Genomic DNA, 26,159 nt, shown 5'->3' on the forward strand with positions numbered 1-26,159 from the left:
ATTGCTTGTTCTGTTTGGAGCATCATTCGCTAGCCTGCAACTATAGGAAGGCTGTTGAAGGAGTCATCGGATGGAGGAGGCTTGTGCTCAATGAGCTACTTGGCTCATGGGACTTCGCTTGGCTTGTGAGCCCATTCATGGCGATTGTGAGTCATGGTTGCTTTCAAGGTGCCAAAAATGAGATGGAGTTGGACGATGCAAGCTGCATGGAGAGAAGAGTTGACATGCCGAGGAGCCATTGTAGAGCCGTTTGCTCTATTGAGTCACCGTCTTGAACGTGGCTGGGCCGAGAGGGTGCTTGGAGCATGTATTCCTGTGGAGGCTTCACATTGATGAAGCTGGAGCTGCCTCAGTCTCTGGAGATGTATGAGGCATCGAGTAGTTTCTCTCTCTCAGAGATACAAAAGACCTAGTCTTTCTCTCGCGAACTATTTTAGAATGAGAAACACTCAGCCTTTCTTCTCTTTTAGAATGAGAAACACTCAGCCATAGCCATTCTTGGCACTTGCAGGTTCCCGTCTTGGCATAGTTCTTTGCTATTTTCTCTAGCTCATCTGGGAGTTGTTGGGGAGCCTCTGGATTGCATGTTTGATGCAGTTGAATGCCTAAGGGATTGCCAGTGATTGCATTTGTGCTCTTGGAGCTGAGGACACGCTGATTTGAGGCTGTTGCTTGGACACTTTGTGGGACTGGTCATATGCCATTTTGCAATCTTGCACAAGGAGATTTCGATCTGTACATCACTTTGGCAGTGGCAGTGACACATGTTTTTTGACAGTGGTACATGCCTAGTTGAGATGCATTGACAGTTCGTTGGATGCATGGTTATTTGCCTATGTTGGATACATACAGTGGTACGGTGATGTATTGAGATCCTGTCAGATTAGCATTGTTTGGAGCACATTTTGGGGCTGTTTTGCCAGTGCTTTTGGGCTATTTTATTGCTGATCTGTGAGCATTCTCGGGGCTGATTTGGTTGGGCATTGTACTTGCCATTTTGCCGGTGTTGCAATTGACATACGGGGTGATCTACTGGATGCATTTTGACCACTTTTGGGGCTGTTTTTTTTTGCCAGAGCAGATGAGTGCTGTAAAGGGCAGCAAACATTCAAGGAAGCTGCTGTTGCTGTTTTTATGACAAAACAGTCATTTTCAGGACTGAATATCTATTTCCTGGTGCGGAATTGCACTTTGTGTCGAACTGGAAAGTTGTAGTTCACTGAATATACTACAACTTTGCTTTCGGAAGCAAGTTGATCCGGTATAAGCTGCAGGATTTACAGCCTCTGCAAAACCCCAAATAGTTGCAGTCTACTGTCTATCTGTAACCAATGTGCAGGAAGCTATTTTCAGGTGAGAATATCTGAGAATCCACAAGGATTTGGCTCTTGAGGTCAACTGACAAGTTGTAGATCTTTCTACCAGCTACAACTTTGCTGTTTACAGCTTTGGCATCAGGTCTTTCAGTGAAAAGATATCGCTGTTCAAAAATAGGGACAGCGTGTTATTTTGCCCAAAGTGGCTGTGAGGTATTGTTGTAGGGATTTCTCTTGCACAACAGTGAATTGGGAACTCACAGTAAATTATATAAAGTGATTGGGATCTCACTTCAGTCCAAGGGCATTATTGGCATTTTGGCAAGTCACTTTGGCACATTTGGCAAGTGGTGAATGCTTGATTTTGTTGCCAAAGGATTGCGCGCTTGAGGTGATGCATTGGTGATGCAGTAAATGCCATTTCGATGCATTATGGGTTTGCATTGGTGGATGCCGCACTGGTGTTTATGGATAGTTGAGCTGGGCTCCTATTGCCATTGGTTGAGCAGGCATTGCTCATTTGGTTCAGTGCATTTCTTACCTGGATTGCCAGGCATTGGCAGGCTGCATATATTCTTATTTATGCCTCTTTATGGCTGAGTGCTTTTGAGCATTGGATCAGCCAATTTATTTGGAGACCTGATTGGTCTGGACAACACTATATTTTTGGTCATTCGGGTTGCCTATTGCACTATATTGCTCTTTGGTTGTGAGCTATTGTGCCACAGATATGGCATCTACAGCTGGTAGTGCCCTCTTTGATATTGAGAGGTTGGATGGATCAAACTTTCAGTATTGGAAAGAGCAGATTTATGATGTGTTAGTGCAGAAGAGGCAGCATAAGCCCATTCAATGCAAAGGTATCAAGCCTAATAGCATTAAACAGAGTGATTGGGATGACATGGATGAGCAAGCATGCTCTATCATTCAGGCATCACTCTCGAAGTCAGTCTACTTGCAGGTAGAGGATGATGTACAGGGTGTACACTACCATGCATATGAGTTTTATACTCGTATATGCCAGATGTATGACCACGATAGTGTTATGTTACAGCATGATGGGCTGAAATACAGCCTTGATATGCACTCCAAAAGTCGATCAATTGGTAGAAACAGGTCATGTTCAAGGGGGAATTCCAAGAGCAAGTCTAGCTCTCGGACTTGTGTTAGATGTTTCTATTGTGGAAAGTATGGCCACATGAAAAAGTATTGTTGGAAATGGCTAAGAAAATACAAGAAGAAGAGCAAGGTTAAGAATGACATGAAGAAGGAGAAGAAGCATGTTGAGCTTCAAGGCGTGGATGCCAGGGTTTCCACTGACAGTAGCAGTGATGAAGGCATTCTTTTGTCTATGTCTGACACCTCCTTCTTGGCCACTGATGTACCCATTCTTGGTGATTGGATGTTAGATCCATGTGCTTCATGTCATATGACCCCTCATAGGTCACGGTTCAGTGCATATCAAGAATGTATTGTGGAGAGTGGTTTGATGGGCATTGATCATTCTATGGATGTCTATGGTTATGGGGATATCAACCTTGTTATGCCTAGTGGCTCTATTCTTGTTCTACAGAGGGTTAGACATATACCAGGACTTGCTACAAGCAAGATCAGTACTGGACAGTTGGTTGAGGCAGGTTATCATGTCTCTTTGGGTGATCATGCATGGAAGATTGCTAGAGGCAATCTGGTTATGGCTAGGGGATCACGGGTTGGATTCTCTTATGCATTGCATGTATTAGGTGTCCAGGATAAGATGCTTATGATTAGTAAGCAGCCATCAGCTAGTTTATGGTATGCCAGACTTGGACATATGTCTACTGCAGGTATGGAAGCCCTTACAACATTGAGATACATTCCTGTTATGGATGTCTCTCAAATTTTATGTCATGATTGTGATGATGGTCAGCAGTCAGGATCCTCCTTTGTGAGGAAGACAATCAGTGAGAGGTATCTTGAGCCATTGCAGTTGGTTCATAGTGCAGTTTGTGGGCCTATGCCTACCGTTTCACTGAGTGGCGCCTCTTACTTTGTGACATTTATTGATGCTGCTACAAAGTACATATCGGTATATCCGATTCGGCAGAAGCATGATGTATATGATACATTTCAGCGCTTCTTAGGTAATGCTGAAAATCAGTCAGGAAAGAAGCTATTGAGCTTGATGACTGATGGTGATGCAGAGTTTACCTCTCCTAGATTTCAGCATCTATGTGATACACTTGGTATCAGGAGGGTGTTAACCACTCCTCATCTTTCTGCTCACGATGCCTTGGCAAAAGGCATAAATCGGATTCTATTGGACAGGATTTGTAGCATGCTACGGTATGCAGGTCTTACCGAATGCTATTGGACTGAGGCATGTAAGACAGCTGCATACTTGCTTAACAGGTCACCCAGGAGATCTCTGAATGGTAGAGTGCCATTTGACTTCTTGACAGGCAAGGCACCATGTTATGAGCATTTACGTGTGTTTGGCTGCGAGGCTTATGCTCATGGTTCCCGATCGAGGAGGTGTATCTTCCTTGGATACAGTGAGTCCAGTAAGGACTACAGGTTATGGGATTCTTCAACTAGAGAGTTGATACGCAGCCATAATGTCTATTTCAGAGAGGATGCTATGTTTAGACAGCCCAAGACTGTGGATAGCAGGAGAGTGGTGTTCCAGGAGGGTGTAAGTGCACTGATACCTCCGAATTCTTTGCAGGGGCAGCCCATATCCCTTGGAGTGGGAGGTTTTTCCCACGGTGAGCAGGTTATAAAGTTGGGACAGCCACGATTACTTCCTGATTTTGGTCAGAGACGATCAGATGTCTCGAGTATTCCATAGGTTTATACTCCTATGGAGATTGTTGATTCATCTTCTATGGACAGTTACAGTTTACTCCCAGGATGTGGAGTGCCTCTTGCAGATGAGGATGAGGCTATGCATGGTGAGGAGGATACCTTGGCTAATGATGCCCGGTATGATCCATTGGCTGGTTATGCCAGGACAGATGTGGTTTCTGCAGTTATTGACTCGAGTCATATTGTGCATGGGCAGGAATCATTGATATGTTTACTTCGTAAGTGCCTCCATGGCCAGAAGCAATCCCCTTGAGCTTGGCTTCATAGGTTTGATACCGTTATGAGAGCTCAGGATGTGATGCGCAGTGAGACAGGTTATGGTCTCAGTATTTAGGAGGTCGCTATCCTTCTGAGGTTACTTGCCATATGGTTCCTTATGGACAGGGATGCTTTGCAGTGGGAGCTGCATGGTCTTGATGATGTTTCTCAGATACTTGGTTATTTCAGTATGGAGAGGGGGAAGTTACTGAGTACTCCATTGCCTGTATTGGCTCCATACTTGAAACACTGCAGGTTTGATGATCACAGATCAGTTGAGCAGCAAGTTATGGTTGATATGGCAGCCATAGTACTTCATGCATCCATGATTGTGTTGAGACTTGGTTCTCACATGTTCGCCATTGGGGCTACACTTCCGGTTCTTGCTTCCGTTGCAGTGGGAGTTGGTAGCATGATTATGGTAGATTCTGGCAGTAGGGAAGCGGTTGTGGACATCAGGTCCTTATGCTTCCAGGAGCAGCATGCAGGTGATGCAGGTTGGGTAGACCAGCAGAGGTCTATTGTAGGTTATGTGCTTATGGTCATAGGTGGTATAGAGACATTTTCTCTGCACAGTGATAGTTTGGGTGCTATGGACTTAGCACAGGAGCACGTGGTGGTGAGAGTTCACTCTCCCAGTGAGATCTGGCATGAGATCTTGGTTGACAGGCATCTACAGCTTGTCATTTTCTATCCTGCAAACCTGATGTCTGCTAGCAGCTTATCCTCTATGCACTTTGCACATTGTAAAGTGCCGATGGGCATAGGATGACAGTCTGGTCATCTTGTTTTTCAGCCTATGGCTGATTGTATTATATGTGTAATATACTCCCTTAAAGGCACACTGCCTTTAAGTGGAAGGTTGTTGGGGTAAAGGGTAGTGTGCCCACCCACTTGTACAGTGCCCATGTATACTCATATATATATAATAGAGGAATAAGCTGGAGTAGCTTTTGCTCCACCACTTTTGGTGTCTCCTATCCCTTTGTGTGTGTGCTCTCCTCTTCCACAGTGACTTGTGCAACAACTATTGCAGAGTCGCAAGCAATCGAAAGCCCACAGCAGTAGAGCAGAAGGAAAGTGGGGGAAGAGCAAATAATCTTCAAACCTAGCTGCCACCTTCTCCTTGAAAGGAAAATTTAGCAACTGGAAACACAGAAAGCTGCTTAGTTTCTATCTGGATTCATATACGTTAGAAAGACTAAGAACTTGCTGTAATGGCAACCATACTCCAGCACAACCACCATGTTACTAGCAAAAGCGAAAAGGTAAGTAATGGCGCGGCGAGGGCGATGCAAGCTGCTACCCAGAGAGACATAGGTGCAATTTGCCGAAAAGCTCAAATTCGTCTCACTGGTGTGCTCCAAGTTGGGTATAATTGGAGGGAGGTGAGTTATGGACAATTCTCTTGAAGCTGTAAGGCTCAAGGAGTCGCAGTTCATGGAGTCCATACGATTTCTTGGAGTGCAGAATTAAGCCACCCACGAAGGCACGGCTGAGCCAAAAGGAGCAATTGCATCAGGAGATGGGGAGTCCAAGCAAAAGGTGACAATGGTGAAATCCTAATCAATGTTTTCATTTGATGCAGATCCCGCATGCAAGCGTAGCGGCTTTTCGATAGCTCTGAGACCCCCAAGATCTATTCTCCCCAGGACTACGTGTCGAGTGACCAAAGTTGCGTTGCACAGCGATGGGGTGGAAGGGCTTTGTGGAAGGCGGGGTGGCATCAATAGTGGTGGGGTGTGTGACGCACCCATTGAATCTGATCAAGGTGAGGATGCAGCTACACGGGGAAGGCTTGGCAGGCGAGCAAGAGGCACAACAGCAACCTACAAGTACTATGTACTAAGGCAGTAGGCTGTACGCGCTGAAGCTCGAGTTGAGGGGATCACACATGAAGGAATTGGGAAGCTCGTAGGTTTCCATTTTCTAGGGAAGGGGGGCGTAGAACTTAGAAGAACCTTCAACCAATTTCCAGAATACAGATTCCAAACGACTGCTTAATGAAAGTACTTGGCTACTGTTGAGTGACTTGAGTCTTGAGTCTTTAGTGACGAGTCGTGAGTCGTCAAAACTGCAAACAAGTTGGGGCTTTCTTTGAACTGGAGATTGATGGTGGTGGCACTCAGTGGCAATTAGTGCTCGAGCTAAGAGCATGATGTGAAAGCAAGAGTAAAGTTTGAGAAAAGAGTGGAAGGAGAAACTCAAAAAAGAGAGTGGAGACCTAAAGGATAAGAGATGACAACCACACATCTAACAAGCAATCAACGGTGATGATGGAATCTAAGTTGATCTATTTGATCAAGGGTTATTATGCAAGCCACATGGATTAGTTTGTTTAAATTTTATTAATATTATATAAAAATAAGAATATATTATATAACCTTTAGTTTATAAAGTGCTTTATCAACATTCACCGGTATTCCAAAGAGAGCTTAGTAATCTAACCTTGATTTTCAAGGTATATCTTTTAAATATCATTAAAGTTGAGATTGCCATAAAATTTAATCCTTTTTAATAACCTGCTTCTCACCACTTACGATGGTTTTTTGCCATTTTTACCAGTTCAGAATACACTAAATGACGGTTTTTTTCTAACACTGAGGAGCATACCGATACAATCATCGCAGGGATCTTTTTCTATGAGGGTATGGAGCTTTGGAGCAATGACTCCTCCTATGTGACGCGGATGCACTCCGAAGGTCTCACCTTCTACTCTGTCACACACTTCGATGACTAGCACCCCTCCCAGTATTGGATAATCCCCTTCTTAGATTTCAACACACAAATGAATGTAGCCAGCAACCCCTTCGACCTCAACATGGCTCTCACCTCACCCTCTTGCCCAATTGGCTATCTATCCAAGAGTATTCTGATATGAGTAGAAATATCTTATTTGTGATGCATGTAGGAATTCTCATCTGTGCCACAATTCAATTCTTGAAGCCACAAAGCTTGAGGTATTTGATTCTTTACTACAATTACAAATGCTTTTTGTTTTCCTACCCAAACCCTTTCTCCTCTCTTCACCTCGATTAGTGAGCAAAGACTTTATAGGCATATCTAAAAAAATCAAATCTCTTCTCCATCCTTGACCCAATGGACCTGGTAGCTTCTTTGATTCTCTTCGTGAAGTTTTTAGTCGATGGGATGGCATGGAGGGCCCCACCTTCCACACTACCAATGACTTCATGATGATCTTCCTGTGGGTCTAGTTGATATTTTTGGTCGAGGAGGAATTTCTTATGGGGCTAACATCGGTGAGATCTTGATCACCATGCAAGATGATCTGTGGAGTGTCTAGAACTTGAGGAGAACTTGAGAGACCACAGTTGGATCAATCCAACACCAATATCTACTTATCATGACTGCGAGGGGTAGTCAGCACATTAAAATTTTGAGTCACCCATCAACAAATTGTGACTGCTCTTACACATCATCCTAGATGAAACAATATTTAAAAAATAACTTTTAATTTAGATCTGAGAATAAACACACCCTACCTGTTAATTTTAAAACAGTGTATAAAATTATATTTCTGTAAGTCTTGAGAATTAAAATACCCCTCATTTTGAACTCTCATAGTATACTTACATTTCCTAGATGGACCCCCCGAGGACGAAATGGTGCATGTATTGATCACCAGATTCTTAAGAGAAGATATCTAGAAATATTTCATGTAAGGATCATACTCCATGCTTTGCCATGGCAGTCAGGAGATCTCCCATGCTGCATTCACCATTGTTGAAAGCGTTCTAGATTATGTTTTGGTCGACAGTGATCAAGAATTGTTCTTAAAGAGCTTCTTCTGAGGTTGAGTAAGATCCGCATGCTCAACCTTCCTCTTCTCACCGGCATGAGCCATCTAATATGCAACCAAGCTGCAACATAGAATTCAACTTGGATTTAGTGCCAGCAATTGACCGTTTATGTAAGTTTACACAACCAACAAAAACTAAACCCATACTACAATGCATAGAGTTAAGTGCTACACGTGAAGTTTGTGTAAATATCTCTAAACAATAAGCTCGGATTACATCACGTAGATCTCTGAATGCCAGACTAAGCGTTTATTCAAACATATTGGAAAATTTTACTTAGACTGCATCATAAAAGTCTCTAGAGAGAGATGAGTGCCAGACTAAGCATTTATGCAATTGCCCATATCTAAATATTAGACTAAGGTTACATCACACACATGGATGATTTTTTCCTCTTAGTTTCGTTAAGAAGAGAAACTCTTATATTGGAGTCAAAAGTTTGTATGCCCTAAAAAAAATAAAGGGTTGAAGCATTCGCTAAGATTTGAAACGTTTATGGGGAAAAAATTAAAGTCTCGTCAGGATTTACAACCTTTTCTTCAAATTTTAAAAGAAAATATAGTAATATGTTCTATTGATATTATGAAACTAGAAAAACTAGCTTGATAAACTTTCGCCAAGATTTAATATCAATATATAAGTACAGCTTTGATAAAAACATCCCTGATCATACAACTCTCAATAGAGAGATGGGTACCAAGCTGAGATGCACACATTATCTAAACATAAAACTCAGATTGCATCACACAACTTTCATCAGAGAGATGAGTGTCAGACTGAGATGCAAACCTATCTAAACATGCAAACATATTAAACATACAACTCAAATTGTATCACACAAGCCTCATCAGAGAGTAGTCTGAGATGCAAACCTATCTAAGCATGCAAACATATTAAACATACAACACAGTCTGCATCACACAACTCTCATTAGAGAAATGAGTGCCAAACTGGAACTTTGTTTGTTTTTTAAATTTTACCTAAAACGGGTAGGCCACAACTAGGTAGCTATGCAAGCAGGTAGGAAGGTGAGCGGTATTCATCCGAATAAAGTTGATTAAAAAAGGCTCTTTGCTTTTTCAAAATAATCGCTTTATTTGTACGAATAAAATGGGATAATACGTGCAATTCATTTTAAAGCTAAAAAACATGTTTTTTGTCGATTTTTATGAATTAAAAATATTTGCACGAATTAACGCAACTTAGTATTGGGTGTAATATGTTGATCTCTATTGGGGCTAAAGAAAACCTAATTGAAACAACTCATCTTTAAGCGGGCACGGCAAAGAGATAAGTGATGTAAGTAAAAGGGGCCCATTACTTGCATTTTCATGATTTCTGTGAGCATGTATGCTTGCATTAGCTTCAAATGCTTGAATTAAAGTCATAGCAAGGCCTTTCTAATTTTTTCATTATTGAATGGTGAATGGGCATGCTTGGTGATGTCTTCATGAAATTGCATGTTTCGTGTGACCCAAATAACTGGAGGTTAGTATGCATGAGGTTTTAAATTGCAAAAAGGCAACAATTAGCCTTTAATAACTCTATACTATGTTAGTTTTTTATGCTTCCATAGCTTATATCTTGTGCTAGGCATCCAATTAGAAGTTGTAGGAGCTCAATAGAGTTCCATGAAGGCGAAGATTGTGTTTCTTATCAGGATAGTGTTGTCTCAAGCATAACACTGGCTATACTTGTCCAAAATTGAAGTGCCATTGGGCAAGCATCTTACTCCATGTAAACACTAGCTCTAAATTGTATGTTTGAAAATGGGTGGGCATTCGAGCCCTAGTTTACTTTAGTTGTGAATGTTAATGTCTAAGAACTGATGTACACAATCACAATGTTTTGCAACCAAGGTTCAACATCATTAATTGGAGATGATAGTACCCAATATGCAAAAAGGCCTTAGATGGCATACATAAATTGCTTGAATGAGTAGGCCTGTCAAGTTTGCAGGTTGGTTGGAGCTCTTATTCATCATTGAAGGTGGTGAAGGATTGATGGAAGGCAAAAATGGCACACTAATTTGGAGGAGAGGCACCTTCAATCCCTTCAGGTTGCTTGAATTTTTGTGTAGTCTAAGAAAACCTCAAGCGTTCATGCACGAGAGGATTGTGCTTGGACCATCTAGGCTTAGTGCACACGAGCCTCCAAAAATGTAGCCTAGCTATGCACTGGCTACACTCTAGCTTGATGTTGCACGCTACTCTATCTTGTTCATTCCAATAGACTCCTTGATGTTTCGTGATGATCGCTTGCTGCTCTGTACACGTCTGTTCCTCTTTGCCTCCCCTCTACCCCCTCTCTGCATAGGTATCCTTGAAAAACAACCGGTTGTTCCAGGTCAAAGTGGAGTGCACCATTGGTGCCCAAATGGGCACCTTAGAATTTGGAGGTGCGAGTTAGCTCGTTCAATTTCTAGGGTGACCCTAAATTCCAGCCTGAGTGACCGTAGCACGTGTGCCTGAAGGTAAAGGAACTTGGAAGTGAACTTTGGCTTGGGGTGATAGTATATGCAGGCGTGTAACATAAAGGGCGGTAACTGAATGACAGGGCGCTGTCGAGCAGGAGGCCTACAGAGCATTCACTCCAGCTGAGCTGGGGCCCCCAGACAGGCTAGATAGGGACGGGCCGGGTCTACGATAAGGTTATCTACGGCCATGCAAATATAGTAACTGCAACGAGCGAGGCGGGCCGCCACGTGGCCAATAGGGAGACACTCTGCCGGGTGCCGGAGGGCCGTGGAGTATTGCGTGTTGGGTAGCGGCCCGCGGGGCGGATATCAAGGGATCCAATGCAATTCAATCTAAAACAAGGGCCGAGGGCCCGCAGTCGCGGGGCATTGTTTGACTTTGAACAGTGAAAGGCAGTAAGCTTCGCATGGTGACTATGGTGATAAGCGGCATTGACCTGATTTTGACCTGTGCTGGACTGTTCAGGAGTGACGCGGGGAGTGTCCGGCGGGGGGAGGGCGGCGGGGCGTCGGTTGTGGCGTTGGGGCTCTCCGGCGACGGGCTTTAATCAAAAGGCGGGATCGTCGCATCGTGTATCGGATGGGCGTGGTAGCATCCCAGTGTTGGGATATGGCTTTTTGTCCATGGCGAGGGCCGGGGGACGGCCACACCACACCATCTGACTGGCTCCGCCAGATCTAGCTGGGTTGGAGCCGCCGGGTAAGGCACAGACGGCCAAACTTGGCGGCCAGCGTGCCCAGATCTGCCAAGCCCACGTACAAGCTGCGGATTTTTATAAGCGAGAGGCCGACGCCCCCGTGTACTGCACCGCGGAGCTGGTTACTGCTATCTCATCAGGAATTTCGACCTTCTGCGCTTCACCCGTTGTCGTGTTGTCTGTCACCTTAGATTCCTTCCTGCTCTCGTCTCCTCCTCCCTCTCCTCCTCCTCCTCCTCCTCATGAGTCTTGCTGGCTGGCTGGCTGCTGTTCATGCTCCCGCTCCTCCCACCAATATATCCCTCCCCGCACCGCACTCCAATGCTTAAACCCCCCCCCCCCCCCTCCTCCTCCTCCTGGATTTGCTCTCATGCCTCTCCTGCTTCGTCCTCTTCTTCTCCTCCACCTCCCTCCTCGTCCTTCTCCTTTCAAACCCCACATCATGAGCTCGTAGTCTTCCTCTCTCCTTCGTCGTCTCTCTATCCCCTTGTCTCTTTGCCTCGGGGCCCCTTGTTTCTTCCACTGATCAGCCTTCTTCCTCATCATGCCCCAGACAGCATAAGCCCAAGCCCATTCTCTCAGCTGCCATCCTCCTCCATCCCTGTCGTCTCTCATATTGGCAATCTTTCACGTCTACCAGCCCTCCTTCATTCTTCCTGTCGCATCCGCTCCCATCCACTCGGACTATAGTCATCACAATATCGTTGCAGACGTCTTTAAGTTGCAAGCCTTCCCCACTAACGCGTAGTTCCTACCGTAGCCACCTCTTAGCTCCCAGCCAGCTGTAGTTGCTCCAGAGTAATGAGCTGCTTGCCCCGCTCTCTTGCATCGATATCCAAACATGAATTCGGTGGTCTCTTTTGTGCCTCTTCTGCCATTAGCCAGCTTCAGCACACCTGCAGCTGCTCTTGTCCCCTCGTGCAGCTGCTCTGTGCCATCATTCATTAGCGCTGGCGCTGTGCATCCCTGACCATGCTTCCCCCACCTTCCCTCCCCCTCCCGTCTTGGTTTTCCAACGATTGGCCGCTTCGTCAGGCTCTCACTGCACGGATTTCTTCTGCTAGGGAATGCGAGACAACGCTCCAGCAGCACATACGAACATCTGCTGGGTCGGTGATCCCCGTTTCAGAGGTACATTCACTTAATTCGCTGAATAAGGATTTCTTCACTGCCATTGGCAGTGCCTCCGAGCCCACTGAGAGCTGCCAAGAGCGCACGGCATCTGAAAACAAGCTGCTTACTCGTGACGGGGATTGGTCGTCTGGGAGAAGCTTGTTGCTTTCCACTGAGACCCCGGGTGGGGATTGCAATCTTGCTCCTCCTTCTGCTTCAAGTAGTCGGAATTGCCACAACGGATTGAGCTCCGCGATTGAGATCTCGAAACTGTTTCAGGAGGCATCGGACTCTAGAGAAGAACCCGAAAATGATATGCACGTCGATATGCATACTCATGAATTCCGAGATCATGCATTCGACTGGGAGATGCCAGCAGCTGCTGCCTTGAGCGGTACCCCCATCTCCACGTTGTTAACCTCCGCCAAGCGCGAGCCGCAGGATCTGGAGAATTCTTCGGGAGGAGACATGTCTGCAATGACCATGTCTAACGTGACTTCTGCATCGGGAGAAGCAAGCGTCTCCTCAGGTAGCAGGGATGACGGTCCGGGCGATCAGCATCAGCAACTGCATCAACCAGCTGCCACCCAAACTATTTCCAATTCCGCGCCTCAGCAAGCCACAGCTCAAAAGAAGAAAAGAAGTCTTCCAGGAACACCAGGTTGCTCCCTTCCGCGATCAATTCGAAGGATTGTTTTCATGGCTAAAATATCGGTTAACCAGCAGATTCTGAATAATATTTTGAATGGCTCGAATAGTTCGAGGAGATTCTCTGCTCCTGCAATTCACGGTTTTTCCTGACGTTCCTTTACGCTGTTTTGCAGACCCCGATGCGGAGGTGATAGCTCTCTCTCCGCGTACTTTACTGGCCACCAATAGATTCGTATGCGAGATCTGTAACAAAGGCTTTCAGCGAGACCAGAACCTGCAGTTGCACAGACGAGGTCATAATCTGCCTTGGAAGCTGAAGCAGAGATCAAGCAAGGAGATCCGAAAGCGGGTGTACATCTGTCCGGAGCAGAGCTGCGTACATCACGATCCCGCTAGGGCTTTGGGCGACCTCACTGGAATCAAGAAGCATTTCTGTAGAAAGCATGGCGAGAAGAAGTGGAAGTGCGACAAGTGCGCTAAGAGATACGCCGTGCAATCAGATTGGAAGGCGCATATGAAGACATGCGGAACGCGAGAATACCGCTGCGACTGCGGAACCTTGTTCTCAAGGTATGGACTATGGACGCTTGCCTGTTTGTTGATTCTCGATTGCATTGCGTGTTGCATTGCAACGATGGTTTTCCAAGCTGTACTCTTACATGAGACTTTCCATGCAAATCGAGGATCATACTTCCTAGCAAACAGAGTTTCTGCTCATATTTTGGAAGCATCTTTTACGAGCGCTTTTTCCTCATCAATCTGACGAGAACTCGGTTGTTCTCTACGGCCTGTACGCAGACGGGACAGCTTCATCACACACAGAGCTTTCTGTGATGCTCTAGCTGAGGAGAATGCCAGGGTTTCGGTTAACAGACCAGGAGAAGGCCAATCGCTGGGTACTCCTGAAAGTCTATCGGGCTTGAGTGGCACCTCCGACCAGGTCTCTCTGGCATTCTTGAGTGCCTCTTCCTCTCTGCATGGATCTGGTTCGCTCATCTCCTCCGCAGCTTCGCGCCCATCAATGCATAGTACCATTGCCGGTTTGTCTTTCGGTGATACTGCCATGGCATCCTTGCCATCGAGATGGGACCACGGCGCCATGGGATTACGATCAGGTCCTGGCATGACAAGCACGAATCCAAGGCTTTCTCTTTGGCTTGGGACTGGGCCAGGATCTGGTCCTCCTCCAGGCAGCTTCCACCAGATGACTGAGGGCATGCACCATTCCATAAATCAAGCCGAGGGCAGCCTCTCCCACGACCTGATGCAACCTCCCAGAGGTATGCACAATGCTCTTCCCATGACGGGGATGAGAGAGTCCTCCGATTTCCATACGTCTACTGCTTCTAAAATGTCCAGTGGGATGACATCCCTATTGCAGCCTCCCAACTCCGTCTCCTTCTTCGCATCGGACAACGGAATGCCGGGATTGCAAAATGCCCTGCTGGGCAATCAACAGCTTGGCAACAGTGCTGAGGGAGCAGGTGGTCTCTCATATTTATCGTCACCTGGGCCGATGAGCAGCTCCTCAAGATGTGGTACTGCTTCAGTGTCCATAATGCATGGCCAGGAGCAACAACTAGCTGCCAACGCTCAGATGTCGGCCACCGCGTTGCTTCAGAAAGCTGCAATCATGGGAGCAACGGCAAGCAATCCGTCTGTTTTCCGAAACTTTGGAATGGGGTCAGAAGACTCTAGATCCATGGTTCTCGGGGGAGCAATGCAAGCCTCACACACCGACCATGGCAGAGATCCTACTAGCTTGCTCCCCACCTCCATGTCTCCTTATTCTTCGATGATAAGGGGACAGGGGGAATTTTCAACAGGTATCCAAGGATTTGCAGACCCGCTTCAGTCTCTTTCCGCTGGTAGAGTAGGATCATCCCGTGGTGGAAGTTCGGCTGTCCAAGATCTCGTCAATTCTCTTGCTGGAAATGCTGGTCTCTTTAGTACAGGCCTCAACAATCTGCCATCTGGAAACACGAGTGGGATGCTTTTTCCGAATGACCATCAGAAGTTTCTGAACATTCACAGCTTCGCAGAAAGAGGTATGCTTCCTCCAGGACATATGCTGTGTGGCAGCCCTCAATCACCTGCTCAACGCTCCTTATCTCGCAGCCAGCTTGGGACCCCACAACTTCGAGAAGACGGAGACCACAAGCCCACTCTTGATTTCTTGGGTCTAGGGGGGGCTGCTGGGATGGTAGGTCAAGCATTCTCCCACAGGGATATAGCAAGCATCATATGCATGGGTGGAGACATGGAATTCTTGTCGTCCACCAATGATCAGAAAGAGAATTTCATGCCTGAAGACGTGAGTCGGAATTCCCCAGAAAAGTCATGGGATAGCTCTTAGGGAATAATATTTACCTTCTAGCACATGCAGTTGGCGTCCTCTCTTCTACGAGCTGCCCAATGTCAGAAGTCCGATCAGGAATGACAAGACTTTGCAATAAAAGCGCGGCTTGCAGTTTACTTCAGCTGGCTCTAGCTCGGAGGGCATTCGATATTGTGGGATGTTCTACTGCAAGCTTAAAATGTGGGTTTGGTTCCTTGCTTTTTCATTCATTTGTGTGGGGGTTTAAACAATTTATGCAAGCAGCAGTACCTCTGCATGATATTAGTTCATTCAGATTGAAGAGATTGCTTTATGTCGTCTGCCGCAAGCTAAGGTGAATTTCTGCCATCAGCCACAAGGTGACGTTGTTCTTCCACTTTGCTAGAATCAGTTTGAGACTTCTCTCTATTTATTTGTGGCACTCACACCTCTAGTGTGACTACTGCTCAACCAAGCAACAGTGCAGTTAGATTTTCTTCTTCCACTTTGCTAGAATCAGTTTGAGACTTCTCTCTATTTATTTGTGGCACTCACACATCTAGTGTTGAGTACTGCTCAACCAAGCAACGGTGTTGGTAAAATCAGTTTGAGTCTTGAGGCTTCTCTCTATTTATTTGTTGGACTCTCACATTTAGTGTGAGTACCCCTCAACCAAGCAACGCTGTTGTAATTAGGTGTTCGTTGTAGCACGGGCAGCCGTGCATGTTGTGTACATATATTACCGACTTTCACGTCTGACGAGTTTACAAGCTGCATAGAGCGTACCTAATTTTGTACATGAATACAACACTTTTGATTTTAAATATCCGTCTAGAAGAAAACCAAATATGTCAACAAATATCACCTTGACCAAGCTAGCATTGGAAGTATATTCAAAATGACGCCCCCAGCTTCATGAAACCTCTATTTTCACGAATTGCATGCACGTGACGTCAAATCTTCCTGGATCAGTTTAGATTTACAATACGAGTAGTATAAAAAACATATTTTGTAACATCAAGGTTTGCACCTTGGAAAGCACTGTTGTACAGCCCTCTAGTTTTTATTTCTAGTATGAATAGAAAAGTCTCTAAACTCCTTACTCCAAGTATTAAGACTGAAAACATGCACTTCTACTTAAAACCACCAGAAAATGTTATAGTTATTCTAGGTACTTTCACAATATTGTGAACACTTGAATAACATTAACTGAAAGCAATGTCAAAATCAACACACAATTGGACGCAGAGATGGTAACCAAAAAGGACTGCACACACAATTCAAGATACTAAAATGCACCGGGAGAGCTCAATAAAAGGATCTATCTTCTTGATATTACTCAAAACAACTCTGCTTTCTCTTTGTCTAAACAAAGCTAATACATTAGTAAGACTGCAGTCCCATAATAGTCGCTATAGAAATTATTCTAGAGAGAAAAGTCCAAGGGAGTGTTCTTGGAGACAATTATAATCGACTTGCAATTACAAGATAGTATATCCGAATATTCTATTCTCACCTGGAGGTAGTGGCCTAGTGGGGTGGTGGAGCTACCCCTCAACACCTGGTACCCCCCGGTGGATAGATGTAGACTTGAAGTGTTTTCTTACTAGAAATATTCTTTATTGTACCAGAAATTTATGGTATGGCTACATTTGATATCAAAACTCTCCTTCATGCCAAAGAGGGGCTCATTCCAAGTGGGTATTATTTTCTGATTTGCAGGTTTGCTTCCAATAGGCTCATTTGTCATATTGTATTCACTTGTTGTGTCAATGATGATAGTTGGGTACTTTCCATTGCTTGTTCCTCCTTAGCTTCAGAAAATGGCTGTGTGCATTCTTCCCCAATCATGGGTGTGAATAACTACACCGACCGGTATCCAATACACTGATCAGAGTGGTGTGGTGACCTATCGGCTGGTATAAGGAGTTGGGTTCTATAAAAGGGCACCGTCGTCGCAATATTTTTTTTCACCTTCCATCAAAATTTACCGCTAATTACTGTTGTTTCCCACATCCTTGCTATTTTCCACTGCTTGCCGCCTTCTACTTTAGGCTTTTGGTGTGCTTTTAGCCTCACTATTGTTTTCAGTTAGGGCAGGGTGATGGCTCGCTTCGATCGGCTAGATTCACCTCACGTCAGCTGAGAGAAAAGAGAGACCAATATGTGATATGTTTGTGCTTGCTTGCTTTTGTGTGTGTGCTTGCATGATGTGTATCACTTAGGGCCGGATGATGACTCGCTTCGACCGGTTCATCTCGCCTCGAGAGACATTCTAGTAGTATCATGATTAAGGCCGAGTGATGGCTCGCTTCGGCCGGCTAGATTCACCTCGCCCCAACTGAGAGAGGAAAAGAGAGAGAGGGCAAGAGAGAGAGGAATATGTGTGATGCTTATTTATGCTTGCTTATATGTGTTTGCATGTATGATGTCTATCACTTGGGGCCGGATGATGACTCACTTCAGTCGGTTGGATTCATCTCGCCTCGAATGACATTCTATTAGGTAGTATCATGATCAAGGCCGGGTGATGGCTCGCTTCGGCCAGTTGGATTCACCTCATTTTGGTCTACTATCATGTATTCATATATATTGTACGTAATTGTCAATAGAGTCGGTTATTGTCAGGATGATAGCTTGCTTTGGCCAGTTGGATTCATCTCGATGACGATCTTCCCAACGAGCTCAAGATGTGTGATCACACAATGTTGATCTAGATGATCTTGGTTCATTACATCGTGATTGCTGCTATATGTTTTCCTATTTCATCTTTTATAGCCTATCCTCCTTCGATAGCCTGATAAGTTTTCTTGTAGCAATTTGTATGAGGCGCGCTATTGCTTGTAGACTCCATGTTATAATTATCTATTAGAAATTCATGTTAGCATGTGTGCGTACATCTCAATTTTATTTCTTGACTTTTCGCTTTTGTTTTTGTAATGACTGTTGAGTGTTCACATAATGCATTACGATTGGGCCTAGATGTTTGAATTACTTAATTGCTATGCGTTGGTTTTGGTATGTACACGTCGTCGTGGTAGCAAAACCTCACGGGTGCTTACGTAGTGATTGTTGTGTGAATTAGATCTATACCTCTGCCTTCCTCATGGTAGCCACCCCTTCAAAGAGAGAGAGAGACACTTGGAGAATTGAGTTGCAACACCTTGTCCACAGGATGTGCGCTCGACATATTATTGCATTGAGTGAGGAGAAAATAAGAGAGATTCCGCATACCAAGTCTAAGATGGATGAAATGCATCAACGAATACTTGCTCAGTTTGACTGTAGCTGGACGAGGCGCAGAGAGTTAGAGCGGATAGAGGAGAAAGAGGTTGTACTATATTTCCTACCTAGAGTGCTAGGTGATATAGTTGTACAATGGGAAATGATAAAGCAATCAGAGCCCTTGATAGACACAGCAAGGTCAAAGTTGGATAGGTGGCTCCTAGAATGAAAAGAATCCCGCGCTGCCATTCATAGGAAAAACCAAAAGGAAAAAGGTACGATCGGTAGACTATCGAATGTCGCCTTGCAAGATTATACCAAAATTGCTAGTAGCTCCTAAAAAATAATAGACACGAGAAGTTAAGACGGTAACTTGGCACAAATAGACCTGTGCACAAAGTTTGCCGACATGTGCTCTACAATGGTACACTTCCCACTAGTTTCATTGACAATTCTTGAGGAATTAGGTGAGGGAGTGGAAGGAAAAGTGTATTGCGTTAAGATAGAGGGTGCACCAGGTTTCAAACCAACCCTATCTTATGTTGGCAAGAAGTTGAGGCATCATGATACTACACATGCACATAAATCGTTGAAGACAAAGCTGGCAATGACTATAATGCATAGGGCCGTGTGTCATGCAATTGGTTACGCTTGTTGCCAAGAAAGAGAGCCTAAGAGCTCATGTATATTCATTCACGTTCTGGGTTGTTCTTCATGTTCTAGTACTCAGCAATACTCAGCACTCTGTAGCATCTTCGACTAGCGTTGTGTCATGCTCATGAGCCTACCTTCCATGTATCATGATTATTCGAATTCGGCAAGGCGAGGCAACCTCAGCGAGCAACCTCGCAATGTATGGCATGATACACTGAGTTAGATATGAGCACGCTTGTTCTGTAAGAACCCTGTTGCCATTTGGGCCGCTATTACTAGTGCAATGAAAGCAGTGCACGAGAGGGGGTTCAGACACACTGATTTGAATGCTCGAAACTATGTGCTGGATTTCACACCAGATGGGAAATCTGTGTGGGTGAGCATTATTGATTGGGGAAGGTGTCTCCACAGAACTGATAGCAAGCTCGAGCAGGTTTAGGCGCTTGCTCCAAAGTCAAGATTTCCTTGGTTTGCACTAGAGCATTACGCAAGAAATGATGATGTACCTCAATCAAATGGCGCATGGTCAGGCATGTCAGATTGCTATGCTATCGATTGGTTACTTGCCGAAATAGCCAACTTCCTTGTGGGGCGCAGGTCCATACTATCAAGTGATGACCTATACTCAGGGCATGTAATAAAGCTGTTGTGGGATTGTAAACTCTACTTGTTCCAGAATGAGCCTCAGGAACGGATGACAATGGACTTGCTACTAACTAAACTTCACGCACACCATGTTGATGAAAATGACGCAATGCATCCAATGGACGATATGAAAACTCATCTATAAAATTGTAATTTTGACATATTGTCATATTTCCATTTGCAAGTCCTGTACTTTTTAAATATTCCTAAATTATATTTTGCACTGTTTTGAAATGGATGTTGGATATTATCATTGGTTGTTTAGGTTTTACGTTTTGATATTTTGAGAAAATAGTCTTCTATTATAGAATGAGAAGCATATGTGTTTGAATGTATGTATGCATCATGTCCTGAACTCGTACCTTTGCTATTATGTTTAGGGTTTAGCATTTCACTAAAATAATGGCATCATCATCAAGAACACCCTCTCGACCATCCACACAGGGCGAGTACCAAGCCCAAGATGATCACACACGCCTTAGTGAAGTGATGAAATTGATGATGGACGTGGTTGATGCCACCACTTAACTGTCACTACTAAAAGAGCAAACAAAGGCAATTGCCGCTGTTAGTATTTTCCACAGCCCTAATGGCATGAAGTACTCGGCTATAAAGACCCTTGTCTCGGATGACAATTTAGAGGCTATATGGGATTGTAGCAAAGTTGCCCAAGGACACAGGGGATGGCCCATTTCGCGGTGTTATAACGAAGCCATGAAAGAGAATACAGCTTGCATCTGGGAGATGATTTTTGCTAAGAAATTTTGCTCTAAAATTCCCAAATACTTTGCAAAGTTGCTATATGCAAAGTTTGTGCTTGGCGTACGTGGCGTGAAGTGTGATGGACAAGCTGCCTTGCAACATATCGAAGAAGGGGGCGTAGTCTCGACAATCAGTCGTGATTTTTTTGGCATTGCCGTGCATAAACCATCCACGATACCTGCAACATTACAATACATTGTGGATGGGCCATGTTGTCCAATCTACTAAGATCATTTTGATAGGGCCACAGGAAACTATGCCCTCCCTTGTGATCGTCGCTTTCACCTTGTTTGTCTTGTGAATACTTTAAAGGTGAGAAATGCATGTGCGGCATGCAATGCTCCTATGGCACGTGAGTTGTATGACATGCTCGGCATCGGCACAACCTACTCTCTTGATCCGAGGCTATGTACAATTTAAATGATAAGGAGAGGAAGAATTTTGTTTACAAAATATTTATAATATAAAATTATTTTTTGGACATGTATTATCTATTTGCAATAATTGTTTTGAAGGTTTGTTACAATGGTGTATTGAATTAATATTCTTGTTATTTTCAATTATGGAGGAATTTGTTTACGATGATAATGGAAATGGATCTTTTTCTCATAAAGTGTAATATTTTGTTTTAGCAATCGATCATCGTCATGGCGATCCTCCTTGTTGTTCTCATGATCATCGCCAGCACCCTGCTCGGGGTGACCATTATTTGCGGTTGCTTCGTGGTACTATATCGCTATGGGCTACACATTTTACTAGGGCCCTAGGGCACCCACCAACAACTCGTTGTTGCATGAGCCGACTAGAGAACAGTTCTACTTAATTTATTTTGATCCTCATCTTATATGTGTGGAGCTCTCTGTTGGCTTATTTTTTTGCTGAAGCTATTTTGTATCAGTCAAAATATATGGCAATATATATTCCCATGTTGCAGCTTATTTTTTTGATGGACTCATTTTGTATGGGTAGTGCCAATAATAATATTTTCAAACTATGGACACGCAATCTCCATGTCAAATTATTATTTTGAAAAGGCTGAAGTGCTTCATGTTGAATTGTCATACCTTTGAAGTAAAATTGTTAAAAACGCAATATTTGTCGAAAATTGTTGAAGTAATTAACGTGGATGCATTGATTGTTGAAAATTATTGAAGTAATTGATGTGGATGCATTATTATTGTCATACTTTGAAGTGGAATTGTAAATAATGCAATGTCTAATCCACTTAAACAGGGTCTACTCGAGGAACTTTAATAGATCACAGTTTGCAAATGATAATTTTGTAACATCCTTGAATCAACTTGCACAACTAGGAATAATTGCAATTGTTGAAGTAATTATTATTGTCATAATTCGAAGTGAAATAAAAAATATTATTGCCATATGCACCCTTTGCAAAATCAATTTCACCATATGTCAATTCAAAATTAAAAAGGTGATTTGGAATGCCTCAAAATAGTAATGTTTGACAAAAGGTCCCTTAATGGTAGTAACAAGAGTTTGCAAGGCCCTAATCTCTTAGTCCCTTGCATTTTGAAATTCTTCTACTCACATTGCCTAAGAAATGCAACCTCCTTCTTAAGTGACAACCAATGTATGTCTGATGACAGACATTACATCTCCACCATCTGCCGTCTAGCATCGTAACATTATTCTCAACATTTGTGACAACTTCAATCGCATCTGTAGACTATGTTGTTATGTCAATGTCAATGCTAGCAGTTGGTATGATGTTAATCAACAAAATGCTTTAGCATAATTTCCAATTGGTATGACATCAATTAACAAAATTGGTATGATTTCAATCAACAAAATTTAAAATAGCACAACATTTAATAAGTTAGAATGTAAGCACGATCAGCAATGTATATAGTATTTCAAGCCTGGTAATGATTGCTCATGAGTCATCACAAAGTTTCCTCATCCTCATCCTCCTCATCGCTAGAGCTTGCTTTGGCTACGGCTTGCAATTGTCCAACAATGGGAGGATCATGCAACGGACCTAGGAGATCACAACGTACCCACTTGGCTAAATCTCCATCATTGCTCTCTCCCTTAACATCATCCAAAACTCTACCATTTGCATAAACATATACCAATTTCTCTTCTCTTTCTGTCTTCAAGCGATTTCTTGTAACTGAATGAACAAACTTGTAATTACTCCAATTTCGTTCACTCAACGAATTGCTACAAGGATGGGATAGCACTTTCAATGCCAATGTTTGCAAATGAGGTGTCGAGGCTCATTGAGCACTAAAATATTATATTCTTGATGACTCAAGAGTTGATAGTAGTGAACTGAATCAAGTGTGCATTGTTGGTAATGTACATGATGGTAATGTGGGAGGCTACAAAAAAGATTGTAGAGACTACATGGAGTATGGAAAGGTATATGCTCTATGTACTCACCCACCCTAGGACCATGTTATTCTTGTGAGTTTGACAATGAGGCTGCATATGGAAACATTACTTTACAAACAACTCATGATATCGACGCAGGAGAGGAACTATTTGCAAACTCTGCCTTTCAATTAATTTTTGCTGTTGTCAGTGATTTTGATAAGAGGGATCATTCCTAGAACTCTTTCCTATTGTACAGATTACAAAAAGATGTGACTTCAATTAGGCATGAATTGTAAAATTTGAATTATTTCTAAACAGTTTTTGTGAGTCACTCCATCCACTTCTTGGTGTTATGAAACTCATAGTACTAATAATACAATGTTGAACAGTAACACTTATCCACGCTACTGCTTGGTGTGTGAAGCTAGACCATGTGTGATTTTATTTGGCCATGTGGTGTAGTTTTAGCTCACATGCAAATGTAAATCCACTACTTTTCTCCATTAAATGCACAAGATGTGCACAATTTCTAAGTACATTATGGAAATCTATTAATTAATTTACTACTTGAATTTATGTTTTGTATCTTCTATATGAGAAAAAGCTATATTGGGGAATTTAGGAATTCTAAAATGGGACTTGGGAGATTCTCAAATTACCCAATATGGTGTTTTATATGAGTCCAAGGCTAGTGACCATACTTTCTTCATGCACCGCTATCTGGGAAATGGTCTTACAAATCTTAGCATCGTGGATCTATAGGACTTGTTTTTAATTCATATTATAGCTCAGGATACCTTGCCTTCTTCATCAGTAAGTTTGGCTCGGATGTGGTTTCTAGCATCACATCGTGGAAAACTAAGTGTTCAATAGGTGCACAGGTTTTAGGCAGCCATCCATTTACTGAGGTTCATATACTAGCTCCTATTTTAGTGGATCTTATTTTCACCATTAGGAGTTAGTGGGAGATGTGTACAAGGTCCTCTACAATGATGCAAGAGAATTGATCTCAGACATGAGGACCTAAGATTGCTCTCTATGTTGTCATTTGACACCACTTCAAATGTTGTGACACTATAGAAAGACCCCTTTGCTTTTTAATCATGCTGGAGAGGCTAGGGATAGAGTTCTTATGCTCTCACCTCATGATCCATTTTGAATGGAATAAATTACCACATTTTGTGAAATAAAGTTATACCTTATATCTCTCCATGAAGCATGGAATAGGAGGTTTGTCATCATTTTCAAAAACATTGGACTTATACCTTTTTTGATAAGCAACGAACATGGAAAAAAACATTGTTAATTACATTGCCTTAATAGACGAGCTCAATCTAGAGAAGCAAGATAAAACGATCTCTCCTTCAATCAGTGCATAAGCTAAATATATTATCAAATGTGAACAAGTTGTCTTCCAGACATGTAGCCATTTCCATATCCAAATACAAAGGTCTCTCCCTATCTATATAACCCTCTATGACCACCAAAAATTTTCCCAAGTCCTCTTGTGATGTGACCCTTGATTTTAGTGCCACTTCAAGATCACATAATACATTGAAAACATAGTATACTCCAATTAATGGAGTTTGGGAGCTAAAACAAAGTGCACAAAGCTATAATTACAATTGGAGTACACAATTCAAGGAGTAAGATACAATTCCAGGACACTAACCATAAACCAATAGAGTGTGCATATAAACATCAAGTGTATCAATATCTATTTGGGTGTGGTGGTAAGAGTTGACATCACTACTTGTAACTACCTTCCATATGTAAAGATATTCATGTTGTCATTTCTCCAAATGAAAAACCACCTTTCTATTCATAAAGACATTCAAGTTGTCATCACAATGTGTGGGAAACATTGTAGAAGTTTAACAATAGAATTAACAAGGCATTGTGCCCATCGTACTTGAAAGTTGAGTAGCTATTATTCACAAAAATCTAGCAAGGTTCTAGACTAAATAAAGCTACCACAAGAAATCATTTTCACCTGAGGAATCAAATTTCTCTTAACGGGGAAAACCAAGAAAAATTCTCATGATAGCATTCCATTCCTAGGTCTTGGCTCGTCTTATCAAAGAGATTGCAACATGAAATAACATTGCTCACAGAGAGACGCACATAAAGAAGGCCTTTTAATAAAAAACTACACAATTTGTAGCTCAAATCGAGGGGGTATTCCCAACAAAAGAAAAGGGAAAGTTGGAAAAAAAGAAAGAAGATTCTAACAAATTTGAAACATCAACAAAACTGACACATACATTGAAACTGGCACTTACATAGAAACTTCCATTGAGCAATGTTGCTCTCTACATAGAAGACTATAGCAACTTGTGCTAATAAGGTTGTAGCATATCACTCCAATGATGAGTAGGTAAGTATAAGTCTCTGACAAAATATGAAGAGGGGAGAGGAGAAGAGTGGAGATGAGGAGAGAGGGCACAGCTAGAGAGCACACCACAAATGACTAACTGTACACTAGATTTAGTTGAAAAAATAGAATATATACAAACCCTTTTAGGATTAGGGTTAGGGGAGCTAACCCTTTCCTTTATAGCACTCTATAAGGTTAGTGCTATGCACATATGATCACGTGATGGTGCTATGCACACATGATCACATGATGTTGAGCGTGAACTCTCAACACCTTCCCTCAAGATCAACATCATGAAGTAGGCCTTCCCTCAAGATGATGATTCTGGGGAATCGAAGAAGGACTGAGCATTACATTCCATCACACCCCTTTAATGGGAATGTCCTTCCTCTGCATCAAACCAAGAGCTAGTCGGTGTTTCTCGAATAGCTCTTTACCGAGTGGTTTGGTAAAGATGTCTGCAACATTTTCTTTGCTATCACAATGCTGCAGTGTGATGTCACCAAGTAACACTCTTTCTCTGATGAAGTGCTCTCTGACATCAATGTGCTTTGTCCTGGAGTGATATACTGGATTTTTGGCCAATGCTTGAGCCGATTGATTATCACAGTATATTGTTGTTGGCTTTGACTCATCAAAGTAATCTGTTTCTGACA

At 43.1% G+C, this 26,159-nt stretch overlaps 1 protein-coding gene across 1 annotated transcript; it reads left to right on the top strand.

Annotated features, from left to right (window-relative positions):
- The first annotated feature begins 12,087 nt into the window (after positions 1 to 12,087).
- On the top strand, positions 12,088 to 16,167 carry LOC147885208 (uncharacterized). Its single transcript, XM_087397849.1, has 3 exons — positions 12,088 to 13,190; positions 13,354 to 13,750; positions 13,979 to 16,167. The coding sequence occupies exons 1-3, from the start codon at positions 12,389 to 12,391 to the stop codon at positions 15,534 to 15,536; spliced, it is 2,757 nt and encodes a 918-aa protein (XP_087253975.1). The 5' UTR covers positions 12,088 to 12,388; the 3' UTR covers positions 15,537 to 16,167.
- Positions 16,168 to 26,159: the final 9,992 nt, after the last annotated feature.

Source organism: Dipteris shenzhenensis, chromosome 26, assembly GCF_047967505.1.
Source record: "Dipteris shenzhenensis isolate YYH24624 ecotype China chromosome 26, Dip_SZ_1.0, whole genome shotgun sequence".
Taxonomy (NCBI): Eukaryota; Viridiplantae; Streptophyta; class Polypodiopsida; order Gleicheniales; family Dipteridaceae; genus Dipteris; species Dipteris shenzhenensis.